Source organism: Populus nigra, chromosome 1 (assembly GCF_951802175.1).
Source record: "Populus nigra chromosome 1, ddPopNigr1.1, whole genome shotgun sequence".
NCBI lineage: Eukaryota > Viridiplantae > Streptophyta > Magnoliopsida > Malpighiales > Salicaceae > Populus > Populus nigra.
Window position 1 is genome coordinate 13029651 of NC_084852.1, and position 25596 is coordinate 13055246.

Below are 25596 nucleotides of genomic sequence, written 5' to 3' on the forward strand. Positions count from 1 at the left end.
CCGCTTTCTTTTCACACACAGACACACTCATTTTACTTGCGAGGACTGTGAAAATGAAAGCACTGCGACGATGATGGCGAAAAAACATAAACAAAACGCGAAACCCCACAGAACCAAACAGCTCGAAAGCCTTCATCTTTATGGCAGACATTTTGTATTCTCTCATCTTTTGCTTTCGAACCACCCATTAATCAATGCTCTAGCATAAATACATTCAACATTTCCTCCCTCAACGGTTACTTGCTTTCATTGCTCTCATCTTCCCTGCTACTTTTCCTTTCCTTCCCCTTATAATTCCCATTTCACAATAATTCTGTTCTGAGCGAGTGATGGATTTCTCATCTTTCTTGACGTCTTTCGGGACGTCGTTTTTTATTTTCGTAGTGTTAATGCTTCTGTTTACATGGCTGTCGAGGAAGCCTGGAAACTCCTTCGTGTATTACCCCAACCGGATCTTGAAAGGTCTGGATCCCTGGGATGGCGGGTCAAGATCCCGCAACCCGTTTGCTTGGATCCGGGAAGCCTTCTCTTCCAGCGAGCAGGACGTTATAAACATGTCCGGTGTAGACGCTGCTGTCTACTTTGTCTTCTTGAGCACTGGTATTTGATTAATTAAACTCTCTTTCTCCGAGTCTCTCTCTCTTGTAAAAAAGTAATACACAGAATCGCTTCGATTGTAATGTTGTGACTAATTTATCAAGTTGTTGGAATCATACCATTTACGGGTTTCTTTCTTTCTTTGAGTCTTTTTAATTGTGTCCCTTTTTGGTGGTAGTTCTGTTCTTTACGAGCGTGTATGGGGTCGCTTTCTGTTCTTTCTTCCCCTTAAATTAATTTCTCGAGGCAAAGGGATGGTTGCCTTCCAAAACTTGATACTGTAACCTTTTCATTTTTCTCTGTTTTCCGATTTCCTTTTTTATTTACTTTAGTTTGCTCAGAACAAAGTTTTGTTTACATGGTGGTTTGCAACTAAAAAAAAGTACAAATCTAAAATAATTGGGTTTCACAGTGACTACTCTTATTGGTCGTGCTTGAATTACTGACAAGCACCATACATCATAGGATTAAGCAAATCCATCTGTGTAGATTTCTTCATTATTTCGGACAACTCTCACTTCCATTCCATGTATTATTTCTCAGACAACTGCTCTCCTCACGTTGTTTATTTTTGCTCTATTTTTTTGTTCTATATGACAGCGCTGGCAATACTGGTTTTGTCTGGCCTTGTTCTGCTGCCGGTACTTCTGCCTGTTGCTGCCACCGACGACAATGTGAAAATACAAAAAGCTAAAGGCAATCAGACTTTTAGTGACATTGACAAGTTATTAATGGGAAATGTTAAGGTACCTCCACAACTCCTCTTTCTTTGTTTTTTTTGCTTGAACTGACTTGCTCCATGGAAAATATGTCTGCAGGGGGGAAGTCCAAGACTGTGGGCATTCTTGATTGCTACCTATTGGGTTTCTCTTGTTACCTATTTCTTGTTATGGAAGGCGTACGTGCATGTTTCTGGGCTGAGAGCAAATGCTCTAATGTCTCCTGAACTGACACCAGAGCAATTCGCTGTTCTTGTCAGAGACATACCTCCTGTCCCTGAGGGCCAAACTAGAAAGGAACAGGTTGATTCATATTTTAAATCCATCTATCCTGAGACATTTTATAGATCATTGGTGGTGACAAACAACAAAGAGGTATTTTTTTATATTTTAAATTAGTTTCTTCCTTTCCATGCTCTTGCCACTTACCCTGATGTTTTGGATTCCACATCCTAAATCGCTTCTGTAATTTGAGCCAACCCACGTTTTTTAGTTTCCAATTCCTTTGAGCTTTCAGAATTTATTATAAAGAAAAGGGAAAAAAGGACTTTAGTGCTAGTAAAATATTGATTCCATATCAAGTATATTTGAGGTTATCGTATATATTATTCCATATCAAGGAATTTATGATCCTTGACCAATGCCAATTGTGAGTTTTCTTTTTCTGTGCTGTGCTGCATACTGTATGAGCTCTGCTGATTTTGAGCCTCCTCTTTTTTCTAAAACTCTTCTAGGTTAACAAGATTTATAAAGAGTTGGAAGGATACAAGAAGAAGCTTGCACATGCAGAAGCTGTATACGATGAATCCAAAAAAACAGGCAAACCAGAAGGATTGAGACCAGCCATCAGAACTGGGCCCCTTGGTATTGTTGGTAGAAAGGTAGATAGCATAGAGCACTACAATGAGAAGATTAAAGAGCTAATCCCAAAGTTGGAAGCTGAACAGAAAGTCACTCTCCGGGAGAATCAACAAGCTTGTGCTTTTGCCTTCTTCACCAATAGGGTGACTGCAGCTTCTGCCGCCCAGAGTCTACACGCCCAAATGGTTGACACCTGGACAGTCATGGAAGCCCCTGAACCACGTCAAATAATATGGTCTAATCTTAAAATTAAGCTCTTTCAAAGGATAATCCGGCAGTACGTTGTTTGTTTTATTGTGGCTCTGACCATATTGTTTTTTATGATACCAATCGGGTTCATATCCGCATTAACAACCCTGGATAATCTGAAGAAACTTCTCCCATTTTTAAAGCCAATTGTGAAAATTGTCTCAGTTAAGACGGTGCTGGAAGCGTACCTTCCTCAGATTGCACTCATCGTGTTTTTGGCACTGTTGCCCATGGTACTTTTGGCTCTCTCCAAGGCTGAGGGAATTCCTTCAGTGGGCCATGCAGTAAGGGCCACTTCTGGAAAATATTTCTATTTTACCATGCTGAACGTTTTTATTGGAGTGACACTGGGTGGCACCTTGTTCGACACGCTCAAGAGCATTGAGAAGGAACCAAACTCCATTGTTAGTTTGCTTGCGAGTAGCCTCCCGGGGAATGCAACTTTCTTCCTGACTTTTGTGGCTCTGAAGTAAGCTCACTATATTAGCTTATAATTCTTTTCCTTTTAGAAAGCTAATTCTTTTCCTTTTTGAAAGCTATGGTTAAGTGTTTTTGTTTTTTTAAATAGTTTTTATTGTGGTTGTGATTTTAAAAAATTAAATTTAAAAAAAATATAATTTATGATTTTAGATACGTGTTTGGTAAACATTATGGTTGAGTTTTATGTACAGCAAAAAACATGTATAAAATATTTGGTTATAGATGCTTTTTAAAAGTATTTTTACTTATTTTATAAAAATTATTTTGGATATCAGTGTATCAAAATAAATTGAAAATACAAAAAAAATTAATTTGACATAAAAGAAATTCAAATTAAAAAAAAAATACTTTTAAAATACAAAAACAAATAGAGTTTTACAAAACTCAGTTTAAAAGATATGTAAAAACTGTTTTATAAAAATTATTTTTCAAATTTAATTTTTTAATTAGCTCCATGATATAAAACATAATTTGATTTATTATCAAATAGCTAACTGTGTTTTTTGCAATGCAAACATAAAAACAGTTGCGAAACAAACGCACACTCGTCTCCCCCTCCAGAAGATGTTGCGCGACAGCCAGAGCTGTTTTATTTCGTTCTTCTGTCAAAGAACTCCCCTTGCCACAAGATCTTCTTGTGCTCTGCTAAACCACTTGAACATAAAAAAGAGTTTCTTATGCTAATGTGTTTGCCTTTTCTGTTTCTATATACTTTGGAATGCAATTTTTGATTTTTAAGTATTCTGTGGCTCTCAGGTTTTTCGTTGGCTATGGACTCGAGCTGTCTCGTATAGTTCCTCTAATCATTTTTCATCTAAAGAAGAAGTATCTTTGCAAGACCGAAGCTGAGTTAAAAGAAGCTTGGTTTCCTGGAGATTTAGGGTATGCAACCAGGATTCCTGGTGACATGCTTGTTTTCACCATTGTTCTTTGCTACTCTGTCATAGCCCCTCTGATTATTCCATTTGGAGTGGTGTACTTTGGCCTGGGATGGCTTGTCCTTAGGAACCAGGTAAGGATGCCGTTCATAAAAACTTCAGAATGTTTTATTTGGATTTTGGAATGGTTAGTCTGCTTGACCAGCAGTGTTTTTTTTTTTTTTTTTCAGAATTCATTATGTGCTTACTTGATATGTCTTTCTATGTTCATATTCCTTGAACCCTTACAAATTCTGGCAAATAGAAATCAAAATTTCCACAAAACCTGTGCTGGCATGAGATGGGTTGCATTCATTCTGATGGGTTAACACTTCAAATTTTGTAGCTAGCTAAAAACAACATGTATTGTGTATTGATATGACAAACATGTGCTGAATTTCGGATCGATCTGTTTGACTGCGAAGCGTGTGTTCACTTGATATTTTCATTTCATTTTGAAGTGCTGCAAGTTTTGGCAAATAGAAGTTAGTATTTTCACAAAACATGCGATTTAACTCTTCCAGTTTTGCAGCTAAACATGTACTCTACTCATCATGGTGCTAATCAATATTAATTATTGCAAATGTGGTTAAATTTAACAGGCACTCAAAGTATATGCTCCATCCTTTGAGACCTATGGCAGGATGTGGCCCCACATCCACACAAGAGTCATAGCTGCTCTGATACTATACCAGGTTACAATGTTCGGTTATTTTGGGGTGAAGAAATTCTCCTTCAGTACTCTCTTACTAATTCCACTGCCGATAGTTTCCTTGCTGTTCGCCTATGTCTGTCAGAAGAAATTCTATCGATCTTTCTCTGACACAGCCCTTGAAGTTGCTTGCCGTGAATTGAAGGAAATTCCTAACATGGAACGCATCTACAGATCTTTTATCCCACCAAGCTTGAGCTCTGAAAAGGCCGATGATGACCACTTCGAAGATGCACTGTCACAAGTTTCAAGAGTCGGATCGTTTGCATGATATTACGGTGTTGGTAGCTAGCTAATTGCTCGATGAAGTCTTGTAGTACCTTTAGCTTCTAAAACTTGGACCATTTGTCGATTTGTGGATCACGTCATGGAATTACTTGTAAACATAGTGTGTATTTCGTGGATTTTACTCGAGAGTTGAAGCTCTTTAGGTTGCAGATTGCTTTCAAAAACATCAAGATGAACCGAAACCTGCGTTCGTTCAAGCAGTCGTTGTATTTCAACAAGTATTTGATTGTGTGCAGATGCATTATTAACAAAGTTTCAGTTTGTAACGTAGTTTTAAATTTCTTTAAATTTTTTTTATTATTATTTTGAATTGTTTTGATGACTTGATATTAAAAATATTTTAAAAAAATATTATTGTTATAAAAATAATCACATTTTTTTAATGTAATCAAATTACTAAATAATTAATTTTATATGAAAAATTAAAATTGTATACTTCACTACGCGAAGATATGTGTCTAGTTTTACCATAATTGTCTGATTTTGAAATGAGATCTAACCTAGCAAGCTTTGGATTACTAAGTCACAATTACTATTTAAAAAAATTATGATTGATTGAATTTTAAAAGAAATAAATGACATGCCCGCGCGCTGCTGCGGGCTTATAAAATAAATGTATTTGATAGTGTTATAATTGTGAACCAGTGCTAGATAAGTAATAGAAATTAAAGGCATGATGGAACAAATATTTCATGATGAAAAAAAAAGTTGTGTTGGTGATCCAAAACTTAGAGACCAAACAAAATGATTTGTAGTAATTTACAGTGTTTTGTGAGGAAAAATACAGTGTTTTCACCACATGATTTAGCTTTTCAGTTAATAAAAAGAAAAAAAATTACAAAGCTAAATTCTCTACCAACTTAATATTAAAAAAAAACCAACAAAGATAATTTTAGAAGGAAAAAAACCCATGAGAAAAAACATTGTAGCAATTGACAATGTTTTGTGAGGAAAACTATAACGCTTTTCCCAATAAAATAAAAGAAAAAAACATTTAGAGAAATATTGTAGCAATCCACAGTGTTTTGTGAGAAAAACTACAACTCTTTCCTCATATGATTTAGTTTTATTATAATTATAATTCTTAACCAACTCAATATTAAAAAAAAAATCGACAAAGATAATTTTGAAAAAAATCATAAAAAAATCACATAGAAAAACACTGCAACAATTCATAGTGTTTTAAAGAAAAAAATTATAAAGCTAAATTCTTAATCAGCTCAATATTAAAAAAAAAATCGACAGAGACAATTTAAGAAAAAAAATAACAAAAAAAACACCAAAAAAAGGAAAAAAATCATGTTGAAAACACTGTAGCAATTCACAGTGTTTTGTGATGAAAGCTACAGTGCTTCCCCACATGATTTAGCCTTATTTGTAATGACTTGTAATTGTAATTCACAAACAACTTGATATTAAAAAAATAAAATTGAAAAGGATAATTTGAAAAAAAATATCAAAAAAAACCATGTGGGAAAAAACATTGTAGCAATGAACAGTAATTTTCAAAAAAAGTTACAGTGTTTTTCTCACATATTGTAACTGTAATTTTTAACCAGCTCAATATTAAAAAATAAAATAAAAAAAAGATAATTTTGGAGAAAAAAAATCATGTGGAGAAACACTGTAGCAATCAACAATGTTTTAAAGAAAAAAAATTACAAAACCAAATTCTCAATCAGTTCAATATTAAAAAAAATCGACAAATATAATTTTAAAAAATAAAGAAATAAAATAAAAAAACTAAGTGGAAAAACATCACAGCAATCCATAGTATTTTAAAGAAAAAAAATTACAAAGCAAAAATTTTAACCAGGTCAATATTTAAAAAGTAAAATCAACAAAAATAATTTTGAAAAAAAATAAATGAAAAAAAAAGAAAGTTGAACAAAAAAATTTGAAAAAAAAACAAAAAAAAAAGGAAAGGAAAAAGTAATAAAAAAAAGGGAGAAGAATCACTGTGGATTACCGTTGTAATCGACAGTGTTTTGTGTGTGGGGGAACAGTAAATCCCCCACACGGTTTAGTTATAAATAAAGAAATAAAATAGAAAAACTAAGTGGAAAAACATTACAGCAATCCACTGTATTTTAAAGAAAAAAATTACAAAGCAAAAATTTTAACCAGGTCAATATTTAAAAGGTAAAATCAACAAAAATAATTTAAAAAAAATAAATGAAAAAAAAAAAGAAAAAATAAGAAAGTTGAACAAAAAAATTTGAAAAAAAAACAAAAAAAAAGAGAGAAAAATCACTGTGAATTACTGTTGTAATCCACAGTGTTTTGTGTGTGGGGGAACAGTAAATCCCCCACACGGTTTATATATATATAGTAGGTGGTTTTAATGTTGTTTATTATAAGATTTTAGATGAAAACGGATTGAAATAAATTTTTAGATAAAATAAAACCCCTAGTTTTATTTATCATCACGATGGGGTTGAATTCATTGAAATAGATAAACGTGCTATAATATGTTATGTGTCAGCTATTTATTTTTTTAAAAAAAAATACAAGGGTCAAATAACAAGTTGTTAACCCCCTAAAAACTTTGGACCGATACTTGAATTTTGCAAAAACTAATTCATATTTCTCATTTTACAAAGGACTAAAATTCAAGGGGATATAATTGATCTGGAGAGAAAAATGCAACCCTATTGTTTGAAAGAGAAGAAACAATCATGAAAATCAGGAGAAGAGAAAAAAAAAAAAAAAAAAAAAGAAATATACCAGTAAAGCCACACTGATGCTCCGCCATCACCACATGCTACCTTAGAAGAAAGTCAATGACGAGACAATTCCAATGAAAACACTTCGTTATTTATTTTCATTCAATTTAATCTTTGATTCTCTAATAACTCTTATATTTAATTCTGGATTTTATCTTGTCTGAGTTTAATAAAGACCTAACTGAGGAGATAATAAGGGAATAGAAAAAAAAAACAACAATTAACCAAGTAAGTAAGGACATTCCGGTTGTGTCCGTGATCCAAATCACAAATTTGATCGTTAATAACATTATATTTATGACCTGAATTACAAATTCGATCTAATAAATTACACACAGCTTAATTTGAAGTTTGGGTTAAATAATGATTTGAGTTATGAGGTTTTAATGTTGATTCATCAGGTAAACTTAACGATATTATCAAAAAAAACTCTTTATGTTAAAAAAAAAAAGGCTCGTGCAACATTGTTACTATAATTCTTTTAGTTTGGACGGATTCTAACCTAATGAACTTAGTATATTATAAGTTTATGCTTTTTTATTTTATTTTTATTTTTAAAAAAGTTCACAATAATAACGTTATTGGTCCCTCGTAATCATATCAATACCCATAATGGAGCTGTAGCTAAAAAATAACAATATTTTAAATAAGATTTGTAGCATTTCATCTCCTCACCAACCAAAGCAAGAAATCCAACGGCCATTCTAATTCCAAGTCCCATCCAACTCAAATGAAAAATAATAATAATAATAATAATAATAATAATAATAATGAAGAAAGAAGAAAGAAAGCCTTAGTTTAATAATAACAACAAAACGGGAATTAACGAAGGATGTAACCTACCGCAAATGCGACGTTCGAGCGAAGCCCAAAACATCTCCATCTCCACCCAATCTTATCGTGACTGTCGATAACAGGTCACCCAGATGCCACTCAATATTAATCTCTCTCCTTTTTTCTTTTTTTATTTAAAAAAAAACCTTTATATTATTAATTTATTGGACTGCCTTTGCTTAGACTGTCGGCAACCATCTACTACTTAGCTGTCATCCATGCAAACTGTCACCCCTCCGACACGTGATATCGTTCTCATTGGTCCAATCACTCTCTTGTCTTTTTCTCCTTCTCTTGTCTTTAAGCAAAACAGATTATTTCTTGAATTACAATAAACATTTCAACCCGCCCTTTTGTCTTTTATTTATTTTTTTAATTTAGAGGATGTTTTTTATAGTGTATTTTATTTAAAAATATATTAAAATAATATATATTTTTATTTTTTAAATATTAATAATTTTAAAATATAAAAAAAATTGTTATATTTTAACCAATCTTTATTTATATGGCAATTCCAAAATAGCCCTTAAGGTGTCTTTTTCGTTGAATAACATGTTCTTTTACAGAGAAATTAGCAAAAATGGATGAGAGAAACTAGTTGAGAGACTTCTAAAACATCTGGGATCTGATTGATAGATGCTTTTGCTTTTGAACTCAATTAAGAATTGAATAATATATTAGGGTTTAATTTGAGGTTTTCCTCGAGGAAAGAAAAATCCAAAAAAAAAAACGCTTTTAAAAACCCCACACTGCCACCGCCACAGCCCCCCGACCCCGGCATTCCACCCTGTATAAACTGAAGGTGTCGGTAAATAAAAACCAGCAGTACTGCCCCATTTCTTCCATCTCTTAAAAGACGAAGGAGACAAGTCCTTTCATGCTTTCTCGGTAAAAGCTTGAAAGATATGAGGTGATGAGATCAGCGGGATGATATATATATATGGTGAAGGCAAGATCGCATCTGTGTGCTAAAATGAGCTCGAGCTCGACGGCGACTGCAATGTCAACGTCGTGTAGAGATCATGAGGATGAGATTGAGTGGGAGATGAGACCAGGAGGCATGCTGGTGCAGAAAAGAAATGACAAGGATGATGGTGTTCCTCCTCTTTTAAATGTTCGCCTTCGAATTCTATATGGTGTTCTTCGGTACGAGATCTCCGTCAACTCTCAGGCGACGTTCGGTAAGTGCGCGCGCGCGCTCGGTGTGTTGCAGCTACATATAAAGATAGATATAATTTTAATTTTTTTAAAAAATGTAAAAATAAATGAGTTTTTAAATGCTAATGGATTAAATATTATTTTCTTCTCAAGTCATGTTTGATGTGTTTTTTTTTAAAGGTGGGGAGAAAAATTCAAGGGAGGATTGGACCGTTTGGCTAAGCTTTTTGGAAAAACGTGCGAATGTGTTATTTTATTTATTTATTAACTATTTCAGGAATTTGACTCCTTTTTCTCTTTTCTTCTTAAACCAATCAACAGTATATATTATTTATTAACTTTATTTAATTTTATTTTTAATTTAAAGTTTATTGGACTCTAACCTTGCATGTAATTTTTATACATCAACCAAACATATCTAATATTTCATATTATCCTCCAATGTTTTTAATAAAACACAATCTAAGATCATGCATTTTTTCTCTATAATAATGGTATTCTCGAGTCAATTTGTACATCAATTATACTAAGTCATTTCTTGAATATTTTTAAAGAAATATTTAATCACTTAAATATATTAACCTATACATGTATTTTTTTCCATACACTTTCTGATTTTTAACATCTATTAAATTCTTAATAAAACCTAATTTTAATTCTTTCTAGGTTTCAAAACTAAATTCTTTTTAATAAAACTAATTTTAACACCATGATTGATAATGTACTTAAGTGTACTATATATATATATATATATATATATATATTCAAATATTTATTGATATAATATATATTTTAATTCATTGATTAATTAATCTAGTAAATCTAAAGTAACAAGAACATGACAAAAATCTCAAAACATGAACATTATAAAAAAATAAATCTAAACATACTATTTTCTAAATAAATAATTAATAAATCATATGGTTTTATTAAAATTTTGATTTAACCAAAAGTTTAAATTTTAGTTTTTAACATTGATTCTAATTTATAATACCTCATTTTATATGTAAAAAAGCTATTTTAGATAATTTTGCAAAATATACTTCTATTTAACTATTTTTATAATAGCTTATTTATAAAATAAAACACTTATGAATAATGGTTTAAAATTAAAAATTATTTTTATTGTCATGTCAAACTAAACCTTAATGAACATATCATATCATGGTTGTGTTTGGTTAATATATTGAGATAGAAAAAACATATACAAAAAAAACATAAACATGTTTGGTTGAAAAAATAAAAATAAAAATATAAAATAAAGTTATCTCTAAAATAATTTTAGAGTAAATTTCTATACTTAGAAAAACCATAAAACATATCCCTATTATTTTTATTTTTTATGTCTTGAAACAGTAATCAAATCTTACCTCGTTAATGTTTTACCATAATAAAGCATGCATAACTAATGAAAGTGGTAGTAAAGAGAGTAAAATTAATTGTCAACTTAACTTTGGATAATGGATGCAGGAGAGGTAAAGAAGGTTCTGACGGGTAAGACAGGGTTACAAATAGGTGATCAAAAGATTACTTACAAGGGAAAGGAGAGGGGAAATGGCGAGTACTTAGATAGATATGGTGTCAAAGATCGATCAAAACTCATATTAATGGAGGATCCATCAAGTATTGAGAGGAGATACATTGAGATGCGTAAAAATGCTCGTATCCAAACTGCATATCGGGCCATTTCTGACGTGTCTATGGAGGTTAATAAACTTGCAGAGCAGGTAAGCGTTTAAGCTTAAATTTTACCCATTTGATTAATCCTTTTTTCTTATACTTATATAATCCATTTTAAAGTCAATAAGTTGTTATCATACATTATAAAATTTTCTTTTAGTACTCTCTAAACAAAATTTAACATATAAATGGTATCAGAGTCTAATTAAGAAGTTTGTAGTGAAAAAAGTTTATCATAATATACTTTGTAGTACTGGTATACGATGTTTTCCGGAGTTAGGTATTTTGGTGTTCTCGGACAATATCCTTGCTAAACTTCATCATTATTTGCCTTTTCTGGTATTTGTTATCAGTTTATCTTTGGATTTTATTTTTCTATCAGCGTGTTTTAGTTTTGTTCTTCCTTATAATCCTTTCATTTATGTCTATATAATTTAGATTATCTTCTAGATCAAGATCTTTAAATAGTAGTTTTTCAATGCATCTAGATTTGTTTGGTCAAGATAGTATCTAAGATTTCAACAAGAAAGAATATCAAATTTTCTCAATTGAACAACACTTCAAAATTGAAACATACCTAAAAAGTTAGAGAAAAACATATATCAAATAGGAACCTTTTATAGATGGATGAATTATTCTATAGAAACTTTTGAACAAGCTTTACCTATTAATCTTTAAGTTCAAATTGTTGATCAAATACAACCTGGTCAAATAAATAAATTTAACGTAAGATATAATTTTTTTCACATTGGTGTAGTTTAAACTGTAGTTTAAAGTAAGATATAATTTTTTTCCACATAGGTGTAGTTTAAATTGTTGTCATATGACTTCATCGTCTTGGATTAGAGTCTCTCATACTCGTGTATTTAAGAGCACTAGATTTACAACTTTTTTGAATTCATTACTTGTAGTCTTTCAGTCAAATCTTATCAATGGTCTAATATACTTGAATTGTTATCCTAGTTTCACTATTTCATTATTCAGTCTAAATATAATAAAACTCTTAAATTTAAATATCAAAACTTCAACATATATGCTTCTAGATTCTAGAAATATAGATATAATCTATTCATTATATTATAAAGTTATAGTTATCAACATCTTTCAAAGCTATTAAAAATTCACCCAAAAATAAAACTCTCATTTTCGAAACTAACCCTTAAAATTCAAATATTCGGGTTCCTAAACTCTTATAATGGAATCAAATCATGTGTCTTGATAATTAGAGATTACCTCATGTCAGTATTTCAAGATCATTACCATCTAGAAATAATTTGGTACAAATTATAGAAAATTGATTAGGAAATGTTAAAATTATTTTTCAATCAGCTAAACATGATCCATTTAAGATTACAAATTGAAGTCCTAGAAAACTAATAAGTGATATTCCTTCTAGTTCAAAAACTTCAAACTTTCAAAGAGTGGATCTTAGTAGGACTATTCATAAACCATATTATCAAACTAGTGAAACTAGTCTTTCTTATACTATTGAAATTCAAGAGAAATTGGATTGTCCAACTATGTCACCAACACATAATGAATGCAATACATAAATCAATTAAGTGTCATTCAAGAAGAATTTCAAATTAATAAATAAAAATTAAGAAATGATTTCTATTTGATTTAAAATATTGAATTAAGAAATCAATTCTTGAAAACTTATAATCAAGAACGAAGAAATCAAATTGAAATATAATGTCATAAAAATCTCAATGAGATGCATACTTGTATCCACTTAAAATTTACATTGTTAAAAACATATAAATATCAACAAAAACAAATAAATGTTGAAGCCATTTTGAAACAAATCTGGCATGTAACCACTAATAATCAAACTAATCCTGTTCATCCTTCTCTTAAAGAAATCAAGATAAACTTTCATTAAAATGAAATTGTAGCAACCCTTTTCAAACCAATCACTACATATGTCAATACTTCTATTTCATAAAAAGTTCTAAAGTCCATTCGATCACAAAACAACTATACCAATTGAATTCTACATACCATAGACAAAAAATAGTAGTATATAGAGATGAATGTCTTTGTAGTCTCTTATTCCTTACAGGGAGGAGTTACCTAACTATCATCTTCCACCATTTCAAAGCTACTTTCCATGCCTAATCAAATACTAAAATATCAAATTGTTAAACTATCTCTATTGGATGATCTCATTGAAATGATCGCTCAAAAACTCGAAGCATTAAATATAAAAACCCCTTCAAAATTAGAAATAAAAACTCATTAAAATAAATATTCATCATAAACCAAGATGAAAACACTCAAAGTGATATTGAAGATCTTGCTGAGAAGTTCCAATTAGATTTAGTAATTAATAAGAATAGAAATCTTAAGCAAAATCAATATGAAAACCCAAGGTCAAATATTACTATAACATATCAACATTTTTTAATGTCTAAATTAAATATCTGCCCTATCAAACTCAAGCTCATTATGATGGTAAAAACACATGTGAATGGAACATAGATGGATACAATGAACATAATATCATAAATAAACTTTTAAAAATGACCATGACTGTCACAACATTCAAATTTAAAAATCAAATAGACAAAAAATAGATCAAACATTAGTCTCTAGATTTACTAGCCAACTCAAAGGAAGGTGGGATCATTATCTCACCTAAAATTATAGAAAACTTATATTGAGTGATGTCAAAGTAAGAAATAAAAATATATTAACACCTGTTGTTGTAGAAAATGCAGTATCAATCTTAATATTTGCCATTACCAAACATTTATTGGTAACCCGTAATAATTTCAAGAAAGCTCATCTGAAATCCTTTCGAATTTAAATATCCTAAACTTCAAGATTTTAGATGGTATAAGGAGATGTTTCTTTCAAATATTTCTATTATAAAAGATTGACAACATCTATTTTGGAAAGAAAAATTTTAATATGGAGTTCTAAATTTGTACTTCATGAAAATATAAAAGAGTTAGGATCATTTTGTGCTTAATATGGTTATGAAACCCTTGTTTCTCCCTCAAGAAATATAAAATAGATTAGGAAGCAAAAATTAAAAGTAATGCACTGTAAAATACCTTTAAACAAGAAAAGATGGTCACCGAAGCCATATAAAAATTAAAAAACCACAACTTCAAAACAACCAAGTTTAAGAATTAGAAATAAAATAAAAAATCAACTCCTCAACTTTTTTAACTTTGAAACACAAACTGATATAAAAGAATACTACAATGATAAATTTATAATCATCTAAAATAATGAAACCAACTGAATCTAATAGTGAATAAGAAAATATTGAAGCAATTAACTATAGCCTAACAGTGTACACATGCTCCTATAAACAAGTTAATGTAATAACTCAAGAAAAATACTTAATATTAGATATCATTGATAAAATTCAAGACTCTAAAATCAAGAGAGTTTCTTCTTAAATTAAGGAATCAAGTTTCAAATGAAAAAATACCACACAATCTTCAATAAATCCTGAAATAATTTCCCAAACAACAAAGTCCAACTACTATTCAAATTTGCAATAAGATATGAGAGAAATTAAAAAGGAATTAAGACAACTTTGACATGGTTGTAACAAAATTAAAGCTATTGTTAGTACAAAACAAAATCATTTTTCATATCAAGAGGATTATATAAATCAAGAATTACCTTGAATATCTCAAGAGAATGAAATTATAGAAACCCACGTCAAGAATTATAAATACGATAACAAAAATAGTACATGGAAATAACCTTAGTTATGAACAATGAATATTATATCAAAACAATTGCTTTTATAAATTCTAGAGCAGATCAAAATTCCATTAAAAAAGAATTAGTGCTAACAAAATACTATGAAAAAACTACATTTACATAAAGTGGCGCTAATGGTGAAAAAATTCAAATTAATTACAAATTATCAAAAATACATGTGTAATTAAGAAATTTGTTTCAAAAATAGTTTTATATTTGTTAGAGACATTACCCAACAAATCATTTTGGAAACTCCCTTCCTAACCTAAATATATACTCTTAAAGTACATAGTCAAGGAATCAAAAGCAAAATAATTGGTCAAGAAATAATTTTTAGATTCATATTATCTCCCATACACATTAAAATAAATAATTTTCAAAGCAATTAAATTTACAAATCAATTTTTATAATTTAAAAAAGTGCACATTAAATACTTAATATTAGATATCATTGATAAAATTCAAGACTCTAAAATCAAGAGAGTTTCTTCTTAAATTAAGGAATCAAGTTTCAAATGAAAAAATACCACACAATCTTCAATAAATCCTGAAATAATTTCCCAAACAACAAAGTCCAACTACTATTCAAATTTGCAATAAGATATGAGAGAAATTAAAAAGGAATTAAGACAACTTTGACATGGTTGTAACAAAATTAAAGCTATTGTTAGTACAAAACAAAATCATTTTTCATATCAAGAGGATTATATAAATCAAGAATTACCTTGAATATCTCAAGAGAATGAAATTATAGAAACCCACGTCAAGAATTATAAATACGATAACAAAAATAGTACATGGAAATAACCTTAGTTATGAACAATGAATATTATATCAAAACAATTGCTTTTATAAATTCTAGAGCAGATCAAAATTCCATTAAAAAAGAATTAGTGCTAACAAAATACTATGAAAAAACTACATTTACATAAAGTGGCGCTAATGGTGAAAAAATTCAAATTAATTACAAATTATCAAAAATACATGTGTAATTAAGAAATTTGTTTCAAAAATAGTTTTATATTTGTTAGAGACATTACCCAACAAATCATTTTGGAAACTCCCTTCCTAACCTAAATATATACTCTTAAAGTACATAGTCAAGGAATCAAAAGCAAAATAATTGGTCAAGAAATAATTTTTAGATTCATATTATCTCCCATACACATTAAAATAAATAATTTTCAAAGCAATTAAATTTACAAATCAATTTTTATAATTTAAAAAAGTGCACATTAAATCATGAGGTATATTATAAAAAATAAAAGATACTAGAATCCCTAAAAATCAAGAAAAATAAAACAATTTCAATAAGTATTTAAAAAGGAAGTTTGTTTTAACTTACTTAACATTTTTTAGAACTAAAAAAGTCATATTTTTCTATTCAAATGAATCAAAAATTACTTAAATATTGTAAAACATAAATCAACGAACTTCTCAATGAAGGTCTTATAAGACCGAGCAAATCATCTTGGTATAGTGTTGCCCTTTATGTTTAAAATGAAGCATAAATTGAACGAGAAGCATAAAGACTTGTCATAAACCATAAACCAATGTCATTTGGACTAAAAAATACTCATTGTAGAAATACTCTTAAAATTCATGTCAAGAGTCTTTATTGTTTAGGAATTCCTAATTCAGATGCTTCTCTCATTATTGAAATCGACACCTTTGATATTGGTTATGATGTTATTATCAAATAAAAGCTTTAAGGTTAAGAAATATCATTATGGTATTTAGTCGGTCCTTAAAAGAATTATTTAATTATAAAATATAAAATTTTATCAATTGCCTCATACATCTCATTTTTTTAAGATAATTTATTCTCAAAAGACTTCTTTTATGAATAAAATGTCAATCTATTAAATAAATCACTAAAAAAAATGTTCAAAATATTATTTCAAAGTAAATTTTTGCTAGATAACAAGCTATTTTTTCTAATTTTAATTTTGAAATTGAATTCATAGAAGGAGAAGCAAACTCTATTCCAGATTTTTTATTCAAAGATTTTTTTAAGACTCAAAATAAGCATCACATTTAAAAAGTCAAAATAACCTCTTACTCCCCAAGACCAATTCATTCTAAAACAAGCAATTAAAAAATATTAAGTAAGGTAAGATCTTATGTGGTGAGGCCAATATTTGCCTTAAATAATCATTTTTTTTAATATTTTTGGTATCATATAGTACAAACACTTAACCTATAAATTTTTCTTAAGCTTTTCAAACACCTTCGCCCATTTAGCATCAAAGAGCACCTTCAACACCTTCATCATTACTTTATATATCATATCAAAAAAATCACATTGACCTTTACAAATCGAGAAATTATCATCTTTACATTTGTCCAGTTAAAAAAGAACTTTAAAATGAAAACCCAAGCAAGATCATTCCTTATATCTTTCCCTTTTAATTTTAGTTTTTTCTAGAAAGTTTACAAAAAACAAGACAATTCTATGAATTTATCCTAGTTGAAACAAATTCTATTGAATTAACCCACAATCAAGATTTAAATAATTAATTATAAATCACTTTTTAAAACTTATAAATTTTAAAGGTTTTAACCTTTCAAGATCGGAATCAAGGTTTTTATACCTTTAAAAGATTTTATCAAAACTATTAACCCTGAGGACTTAATTACTTTGATTATTAACAAGCTTGGTTCAATACTTTGTTTTCTTCTAAAAACTATGATATTATTGGTTTATCTATTTTAATATAAATTGTTCAAACAAAATTTTAGTTTGGTTTTCAAATCATTGGTGTCAATATTTTCTCTTATAAATGAAGTTTTTTCCTTAAAAAATTACAGAAGGTTTGAAATTATTCATAGCAAAAAAAAACCTTCAAATTGAATTTCTGCCTCTTTGCATTTCATTTTAACCATTGGTTTCTCATGAATTTATATTGGGTTTTCATAATAATGCATGATGTAGATGAAGTTATTGATTATTCTCCATATCTTATAAGAATATTAAAGTCAAATGGTAGCCTCAGTTCAAATAGACCTACATAACTTTCATAGGTTGTTTTGATCGCAAATGGCCAAATAAAGGTATTCCTGTAGCATTTGGGGTTATGGATGCTGACTTTATAGTGGGTAGTGTGGGATCCGTAGTCAGGGAGAAAATCACTCGTTTGATTGAGTACGCCAACAATCCATTTTGACCTCTTATTCTAGCTTCCGGGGGGGCACGCATGCAAGAAGGAAGTTTGAGCTTGATACAAATGGCAAAATCCTTCGCTGCCGCAATTGACCGCGTCTCTCTGCCTGTTTTCCTTTCTCAGGACCACACTTCATCACCAACCTCAAACTCCTGCGCTCTCCAGCGTGGCTTTACATTTCTATCATTGCTTTACTTCCCCTCACGCACCTCTGCGTGCAGTCGACCCTAGCAAAGTCATTGATATCCAAGCAGTTTTCCTCTTATCTTATTCCGGGCGGAGCCAACTCTTTCATTCCTCTGGTTTTCCAGGCGATCTCTCAGTGCTTTTATTCACCAAGTTTGGAAAAGCAAACTCAGTTGTTGGCACTTTCCTTTTATTCTGACCAAGTGGATTTTGTAAAGCATATTGCTAGTCTTCCTTCTAAGACAGGATCAAACTCGTCTTTTGAGCATGATCACGCCCTGTAATGGTAGAACCTAGTGAACCAGACGTACGACTAAGCATGTTTTTTTATTGGCTACAATTTCATCAAGCTCCACAACAAAACTTATCTCCATTAACTTCATATATATAAAAAAACAATTTACATTTCTCATGTTCAAAAGTAGAATTCAAGCCAACTTCACATCATCAAGTTCAAAATAAAAATACAAAAAGAAGCTTTGAGAAGTCTTTTATCAAATATCAAGTTTTGATGCATAAGAATTCGCGCGCGCGCGCGCGCGCGCACACACACACACACACACATATATATATATATATATATATATATATATATATATATATATAATGCTTTTCTTCTACTACTCTATAAACCTGATACATTCATGGTCTAGATGAAAACTTGAAGTTAATAACATCAAAGATAGATGAAGACATAAAAAATTAACCTTATAAAGCATAAACTTTTATTTATGAAAAATATTACAATATGAGCGATGTGGGCATAACAAAGATAATACTCGGTTGTAGGGGTGTTCACGGTTCGGTTCGGTTCGGTTTAGACTAAAAAAACCAACCAAATCGAATTACAGTAATTTTGTAAAATATTAACCGAATCAGATCGAAAACTGGTTCAAACCGCACCAGTCCGGTTCGGTTAAATCCGGTTTTTTTGGAAAAAAACCGGAAAACCTAATCCCATCATATATGGGTTTTTTTTTGAATTTTTTTAAATTGACTTACATTAAATTGAGCTTTAAAATTTACAGCTTTGAATTCACGGTTTGTTGCCATAACCTGATGTAATGAAGAAGCCCATGTATGATGAAAAAAATGCCTTGCCAACTTAGGAATTACAAAACTATTACATACTAGCAATACAGTTGTAGGTTTCAAGAATATCATTAGAAGCACTTAACAGGGAGTCTTGCTCAGATTAGTAGATGGACATTTTTTTCAAACCTGGGTATAGGATCCATCCCAACTGCCGTCAAGTTAAGCATTACATCGTGCATAAATTACCAGCCACTGAAGAATACCCCACCAAAAATAGAATCTCGAACAAGTCCTGATCTGATCCCTCTCTAGTTCCACAATGCACCCCATCCTTCCAAAGAAATGATGCTTGATGGCTTCCGGACATCACTGACTGATGGCGCCTTTCCAGACCCAGTCATCATCCATGGGTACTCTAGTAAGGCACCATCTAGATTTGGATGCTTACTGGTTAGGGTGGATAAAAGGGTAACAAAATAGTTGTGTTGCTAGTCTAATAAAGAAGCCATTTCCTTCTGCTGCAACTTGCTAGAATAGAGGTGTATGCAGGAGTGAAGAGAGAAGAAAGATGGAGACAAATGCTGAAACACAGATGGTTAAGCAAGGCAATAGTTTTGATGTACAGTTGAAAATTGAAAGGAAACTGGGAAACGAAGATTGTGAATTAATTGAGGAAGATTGAGAATTTTTCTAGGAAGGAGGCGGCTATTGGTGAGAGGCACAGGAAGGTTATGTATTGTTAGGGTTTAACTATTTATATCATAAATTTTTGTTAATGGTTTAGTGGGTCTGATTCTGTTTGGTCTGGTTTTTGGTTCAAAATTGAAACCAAACCGGGCCTGTTAAAATTTATAGTTTTAAAAATTAGTTTAATGGGTTTTTCGTTTCGGTTTGGTTTTTTGGTTAATTTCTCTTCGGTTTTATCGGTTTTCTCGGTTAATCGGTTATTTTGAACACCCCTACTCGGTTGGGATTCGTTATACTTTGGCATGACAAGATACATTTATTTGTAATAAAATCTTGAAGTAAATAACTTTAAGGATGTCGCAAAAGATACCTTGTTAAGACATTACTCTTGATATGTTGATAGAGATGCATTTTAGTGGATAATGATGTCAATGGTGATGTTTTGAGATTGATGATGTCAAATATGACATTGTTGGTTTCCTAAGCTGGTAATTAGATGAAGATGCGCGCGCGCGCGCGCACACACACACACACACATATATATATATATATATCATAAAGTCGACTCATAATATCTGGGCTATAATATGGATCTTCATTAACGAATTCTTGTTTATTAGGACTTGATATTTGGGAAATGAATTCTTAGAGCTTCTTTTTTTTATTATGATTTCGAACTTGATAATGCTAGGTCGGCTTGAATTCTACTTTTGAAAGTGAAAATGTAAATTTTCCTTCTTGAGATGGAGTTGATGGAGATGAGTGTTGCTATGAAGCTTGATAAGATTGTAGCAAAAAAAACATGCTTGAGTCTCAATATCAGAGGCATTGATTTCAATAATGAGAGAAGCTCCTATATCAAGAATTCCTAAACAAAGAAGATTTTTGACATGATTTTTTAGAGTTTTGACAATTTCAATCATTTAAAAATTCCAAGCAAGGACTTCTTTTAAGTCTTTTGTATAGGTTGACATATAGTTCTAAGAATTGGGAAAGAATCTGAAACATAATTAAGGCTTCCCAAAAAGTTTTCAAGCTGAGTTTTATCTTTGATTTTGTTAGGGAATTTATCGGCAAATTCTATTGCTTTGCTAATTGTAGTTATTGATCTTTGGTAAATGTTTTATCTTAAAAATCTTATCTTTATTTGTAGTTATTGATTCTTAGGTTGAGACAACAAGTCCATTTTATTTGATAATATTGTGAAACTTTTGTGGATGGTTAAAATCTTTGGTGATTGATTTTGAAAATAGAAGGGCATCATTTATGTGTACAATTGTGAATTTTGAATATGTATTGAATATATCATTCATGATTTTTTTTTTTAAATTTTAAAAAGGTGTATTTTAGTCCAAATGATATTATGTTTCATTCATGATGTCCAAGGGAGACTATAAAAGCTATTTTTTAATGATTTTTCTCATCAATTTGAATTTGCCAAAAACCTGATTTCATGTCAAAATTTGAAAATACGATGTAGTCTTTTAATAAGATATCTTTTATTGGGTATAAGATAATTTATCCATTTAAGGACCTTTTTGAGTGGTTTATTATAGAAATTGCTCCTTGTTCAATTTCTACTTTATTTTAAACATAAAAGGCAAGATAAGACCAGGGTGATTTGCTCAGTTTTATAAGACACTTATTAAGAAGTTTTTTTTATTGATGTCTTGCAATGTATAAGTAATTCCTAATTATAAGTTTCTTATATGTAGGTTTTTGCGATTGAAAAATCTATATTAAATGGAGTTAAGGTACCAGAAATTCAAATCACGACATTAATTGAGATGCTAATGAGACAAGCGATTAAGCTCGATAACATTTCTGCAGAAGGAGATGTTTATGCTCAAAAACATTTACAGGTATCTTTCATGCTCTTGGTTTTTACATTATGAAAGGGTCAGTGTTAATTTCTTTACTTTATCTTTCTAATTTAATTATTGTAGTCAATATGCTTCCAGTTCAAGTGATTGTGGCATTTTAACATGTTGTTTGGAGTCAATTTTGTACTATAATTGAATTCAATTATAGTGTTTAGTTTGAATTCAATTAATAAATAAGTTTAATTTATATATTTGAAAGAGATTTTCTATAACTAAATTCAATTCATTTTGATTTTTTATATTACTCTTATCACCTTCACTTTATTCAAATTCTCCTTCACTACCATTGTCATAAATAACCCAAAAAAATTAAATTCAAATACTTTTTTTAAAGGTCTTTTTTTCTCAATGCTACACAAACCACAAAAATTGAGGATAAATATTATGACTTATGATGGGATGAGAAGACAAGAAAATAGTGTTTTGGCAATGATGTAGTTGAGGTTTTAATGGCAGTGAATATATACTCTTGACAAAAGGGAAGAGAGTGATAAAAAAAAGATGGGTAGATCAGTATTTTGAAGAAGCTAGTTTTAACAATAATTTTTCCTTTTTAGTGTAGTAAATTAGATAGGTTGACATCTTATTTACTTTTGTATAATTTTTAAAGCTTGAATTCCATTTGAAATTCAATTCTCGATACACAAAATAATTTCAAACATGAGATTTTATTAAAACCTTTTGAATTTTTATTTTCAATAAATAAACACATTTTTGAATTTTTTTATTAGAAAAGGAAAACTTAAAATGAAAGGGGAAAGGAGTTTTCTATCATGAAAAAGAAAGAAAGAAAGAATCTTATACTCTTGACAATAATGTGTTCAATTTATGCAGAGTAAGAGGGTGCAACGATGTGTTGAAACACTAGATGTGCTGAAGATATCAAATCCATTGATAAAACCTGTTGTTGCCCCAACCAAATGGGAGACATTTGATCCTCCTCCCACCATGTCCCGATGGGAATATTTTAATTGATTTTTTCATGACCGATCTTGTTTTGCTTGTGTTGTATCTATCGTGCACTTGACTGACCCAATATTGTATGGTCATTGTCATTCTTGTATTTACAAATATTAAAACACTGTAATTACATGGCTACTTTATTTAAATAAAAGATTTAAACTTCAACTTAATAGAGATCGAATTATATAAGCTACTCTTTTTTTTAGCACAATTAACACACTAGTTTTGTTTTTTTTTTTTTGCAATAAGTAATATATTAATTAATTTTTATTGTAAAAAATCTACGGAATAAATAATAAATAACTTTTATATAGTGGTTTTGTAGATTTTAGAACAATATTGGATACACATTTGGGTGTTGTCTGAAGATAAAAAGCGATGAGATAAAACAATATTGAGATGGTGAAATATTGAAAAAATTATTTAACAAAAAATAATTGTATAATTACAAGATGATAACAAAAACATAAACAAAAGATAAGTACATATATGTTTAGATTATTTACTTGTATGATTTTAGAACAAGAGCAACATAGAAAAGAAAGTTGTTGTCTATGAATATAACATTTATCACTGAGGCTAAATTTATGGTCAACAAATACAAATGATTTCGGTGCAACTTGTCTTCAAAAATTTCAACAATAGTACCTTAAAATGATGCGCTTCCAATCAAAACCTACGAGCTATAAGACTTACTTATATTTTCTCTTTATATAACAACAAAACCTAAAACAAGTGGAATGAGAGCACAAGGGCATAGAGGGAAAAAAAACATACATTTTATATATTTTTCATTTTTAATCTCTTTTATTACTACTAAGAAAGACTTCCCTCTATCCTCATTTATACAAGAGGCTAGGAATGTAGAGATGGTTTAAGATTAATTATAATTAATTCTTAATAATTCATTGTATTTGTATAATCAATGAATCTGATAAGATACAAAGAAATTGATCGATCAATTTCACATTCACCCTTAATGGTTTTAAATGGTTTTTGTATAAATATTGGGTCAAAAATATTTTTTCAACCTTCCCTATATGAATGAAAATTGACTGACCAATATATAAAGACACAAGGAATTACAAAGATAAAATTAATTAGAAAATCATTATATTAGGATAGGTAACTTTAAATATTTTCTAGGGAAATACAATTGAATTTACATAGTGAAATAGTGAATGCGATGTTTTAAACATTCAATCTTTTGTATACCAAGATAATAGTATTCAAATAGTTCTCTTCCTATAGTTTTATTTAGTTTTCACTATTGTATTTATTTTGACATTAAACAACACTTGGTTTCATGAGTGTTTTAAATAATTAAGCCCTTCAAAACTGTCATAACATGTCTAATAAATATACAATCCATACTTTTATGTCATATTTTAACCATTTTGAAATCAAATATCACCACTTTTGTAGGACCCCCCCACCTCTTTCATAAACACATACTGAAGTATTTTCATTAAGTACTTTGTTAGGTATATAATTGATAGTTAAAATTAACTTCCTCCATAAGTTTTGAGGTGTTTCTAGGTTTATCATAATGGTATTATTTATTTTAGAATTCAGTTTTTGCATTCAATAATATCATTTTATTAAGGTAAATAAGAAGCAATAATTCAATGGATAATACTATTTCAGAAAAAAATTCACCAAAAAATGCCCCTATGTCATCCACTTTTATAACTTTTTATTACCTTTATTCTTTCATTGAGTTTATTTTTAACTTCATTAATGTAATGTTAAAACAATTCAAGAGTCGTATGTTTGTTTTTTAACAACTAGATATAACAATACCACATGTAATTATCCATAAAAGTAATATAGTACCTTTTCTATCTCTAGTTTATACAAATTTGAAAATCGTTGATATCAAAGTGAATTAAATATAAAGGTTTGCCATTTCTTTTAATTGTTTGATAAAAATATTTTTTGTGAATTTTGATTTTATACAAACTTCACACTTGTAATTTTTTTAGAAAAAAATAATTGGTGGTAAGAATCCAAGATTCATTAATATTTATATAGAATTATAATTCACATGTTTCAACTTGTCATGTCATATATCATAAAACTCAAGCAAGTAAGAAAAAGAAGCATTGTTATTATTATTTTTTTATATTAAATTACAATGGTCATTATATTTATTTCGGTGGATTTCTCTTTATAACAAACATATGCTATTTTTTAGAAAATTTATTACTCTAAAAAACGATTTTGAACCTATTTTTTCCCTCAATGATAAGTCAAACACCAAGTTCTTTCTAATGTCAACAATCTGAAACACATTGTTAAGGTAAAAAGCTTTCATGAAGTCATATTTAGAACAATCTTTTTAGTTCCTGATACTTTTGAGGTTGACTAGTTTTCGTGTATAAATATTCACCATCTACTTATTTATGAGTGAGAATCATCATCTTCTTATGTATAAATATATTTTGTATCATTATTACCAACATACCACTTCTCATAGTTGTTGATCAAGTTGATGTTCAAGACAATTGTATTTAAACTCATCTTTTATACTTTATTCTAAAGTTTTTCAACCTTAATGACATGGGCTTGAGCAACCCTCCTTTCTTAGGATTGCTTTGTTGGGCTTATTTTTGCAATATCTGGCTTGTTGTTCATGTTGTTGAAAAAAAATATTTGCCATTAAATTTCTTAACAATAAACTTTTTTTTTGTGGTTTTTATAGTGGAACTTTGCTACTTGTTCAATC

The 25596-nt window shown here is 29.7% G+C and overlaps 2 protein-coding genes across 3 annotated transcripts; both read left to right on the top strand.

Annotated features, from left to right (window-relative positions):
- LOC133703047 (CSC1-like protein ERD4) lies at nt 1–5089 on the top strand. Of its 2 annotated transcripts, XM_062127449.1 has the most exons (7): nt 1–600; nt 1198–1343; nt 1416–1691; nt 2051–2895; nt 3433–3543; nt 3663–3918; nt 4426–5089. In XM_062127449.1, exons 1-7 carry the CDS (start codon nt 330–332, stop codon nt 4804–4806), a joined length of 2286 nt encoding a protein of 761 aa, XP_061983433.1. In that variant the 5' UTR covers nt 1–329; the 3' UTR covers nt 4807–5089. The 2 variants fall into 2 exon arrangements, with proteins under 2 accessions (XP_061983433.1, XP_061983442.1); XM_062127458.1 differs by lacking the exon at nt 3433–3543 and having other exon boundaries at nt 5–600.
- A 3868-nt stretch (nt 5090–8957) lies between these two features.
- On the top strand, nt 8958–23038 carry LOC133693239 (BAG family molecular chaperone regulator 1-like). The gene is made up of 4 exons (XM_062114420.1): nt 8958–9564; nt 11012–11268; nt 21738–21884; nt 22740–23038. Exons 1-4 carry the CDS (start codon nt 9324–9326, stop codon nt 22878–22880), a joined length of 786 nt encoding a protein of 261 aa, XP_061970404.1. The 5' UTR covers nt 8958–9323; the 3' UTR covers nt 22881–23038.
- The last annotated feature ends 2558 nt before the right edge of the window (nt 23039–25596 follow it).

Bases quoted from the DNA above. Each gene is read 5' to 3' on its own strand.
- LOC133703047 (XM_062127449.1), top strand. From the start codon at position 330: ATGGATTTCTCATCTTTCTTGACGTCTTTCGGGACGTCGTTTTTTATT. The intron at 3,544-3,662 runs GTGCTCTGCTAA...TGTGGCTCTCAG, and splicing joins CCTTGCCACAAGATCTTCTT to GTTTTTCGTTGGCTATGGAC. The intron at 3,919-4,425 runs GTAAGGATGCCG...TAAATTTAACAG, and splicing joins GGCTTGTCCTTAGGAACCAG to GCACTCAAAGTATATGCTCC.
- LOC133693239 (XM_062114420.1), top strand. From the start codon at position 9,324: ATGGTGAAGGCAAGATCGCATCTGTGTGCTAAAATGAGCTCGAGCTCG. The intron at 9,565-11,011 runs GTAAGTGCGCGC...TAATGGATGCAG, and splicing joins CAACTCTCAGGCGACGTTCG to GAGAGGTAAAGAAGGTTCTG. The intron at 21,885-22,739 runs GTATCTTTCATG...CAATTTATGCAG, and splicing joins ATGCTCAAAAACATTTACAG to AGTAAGAGGGTGCAACGATG.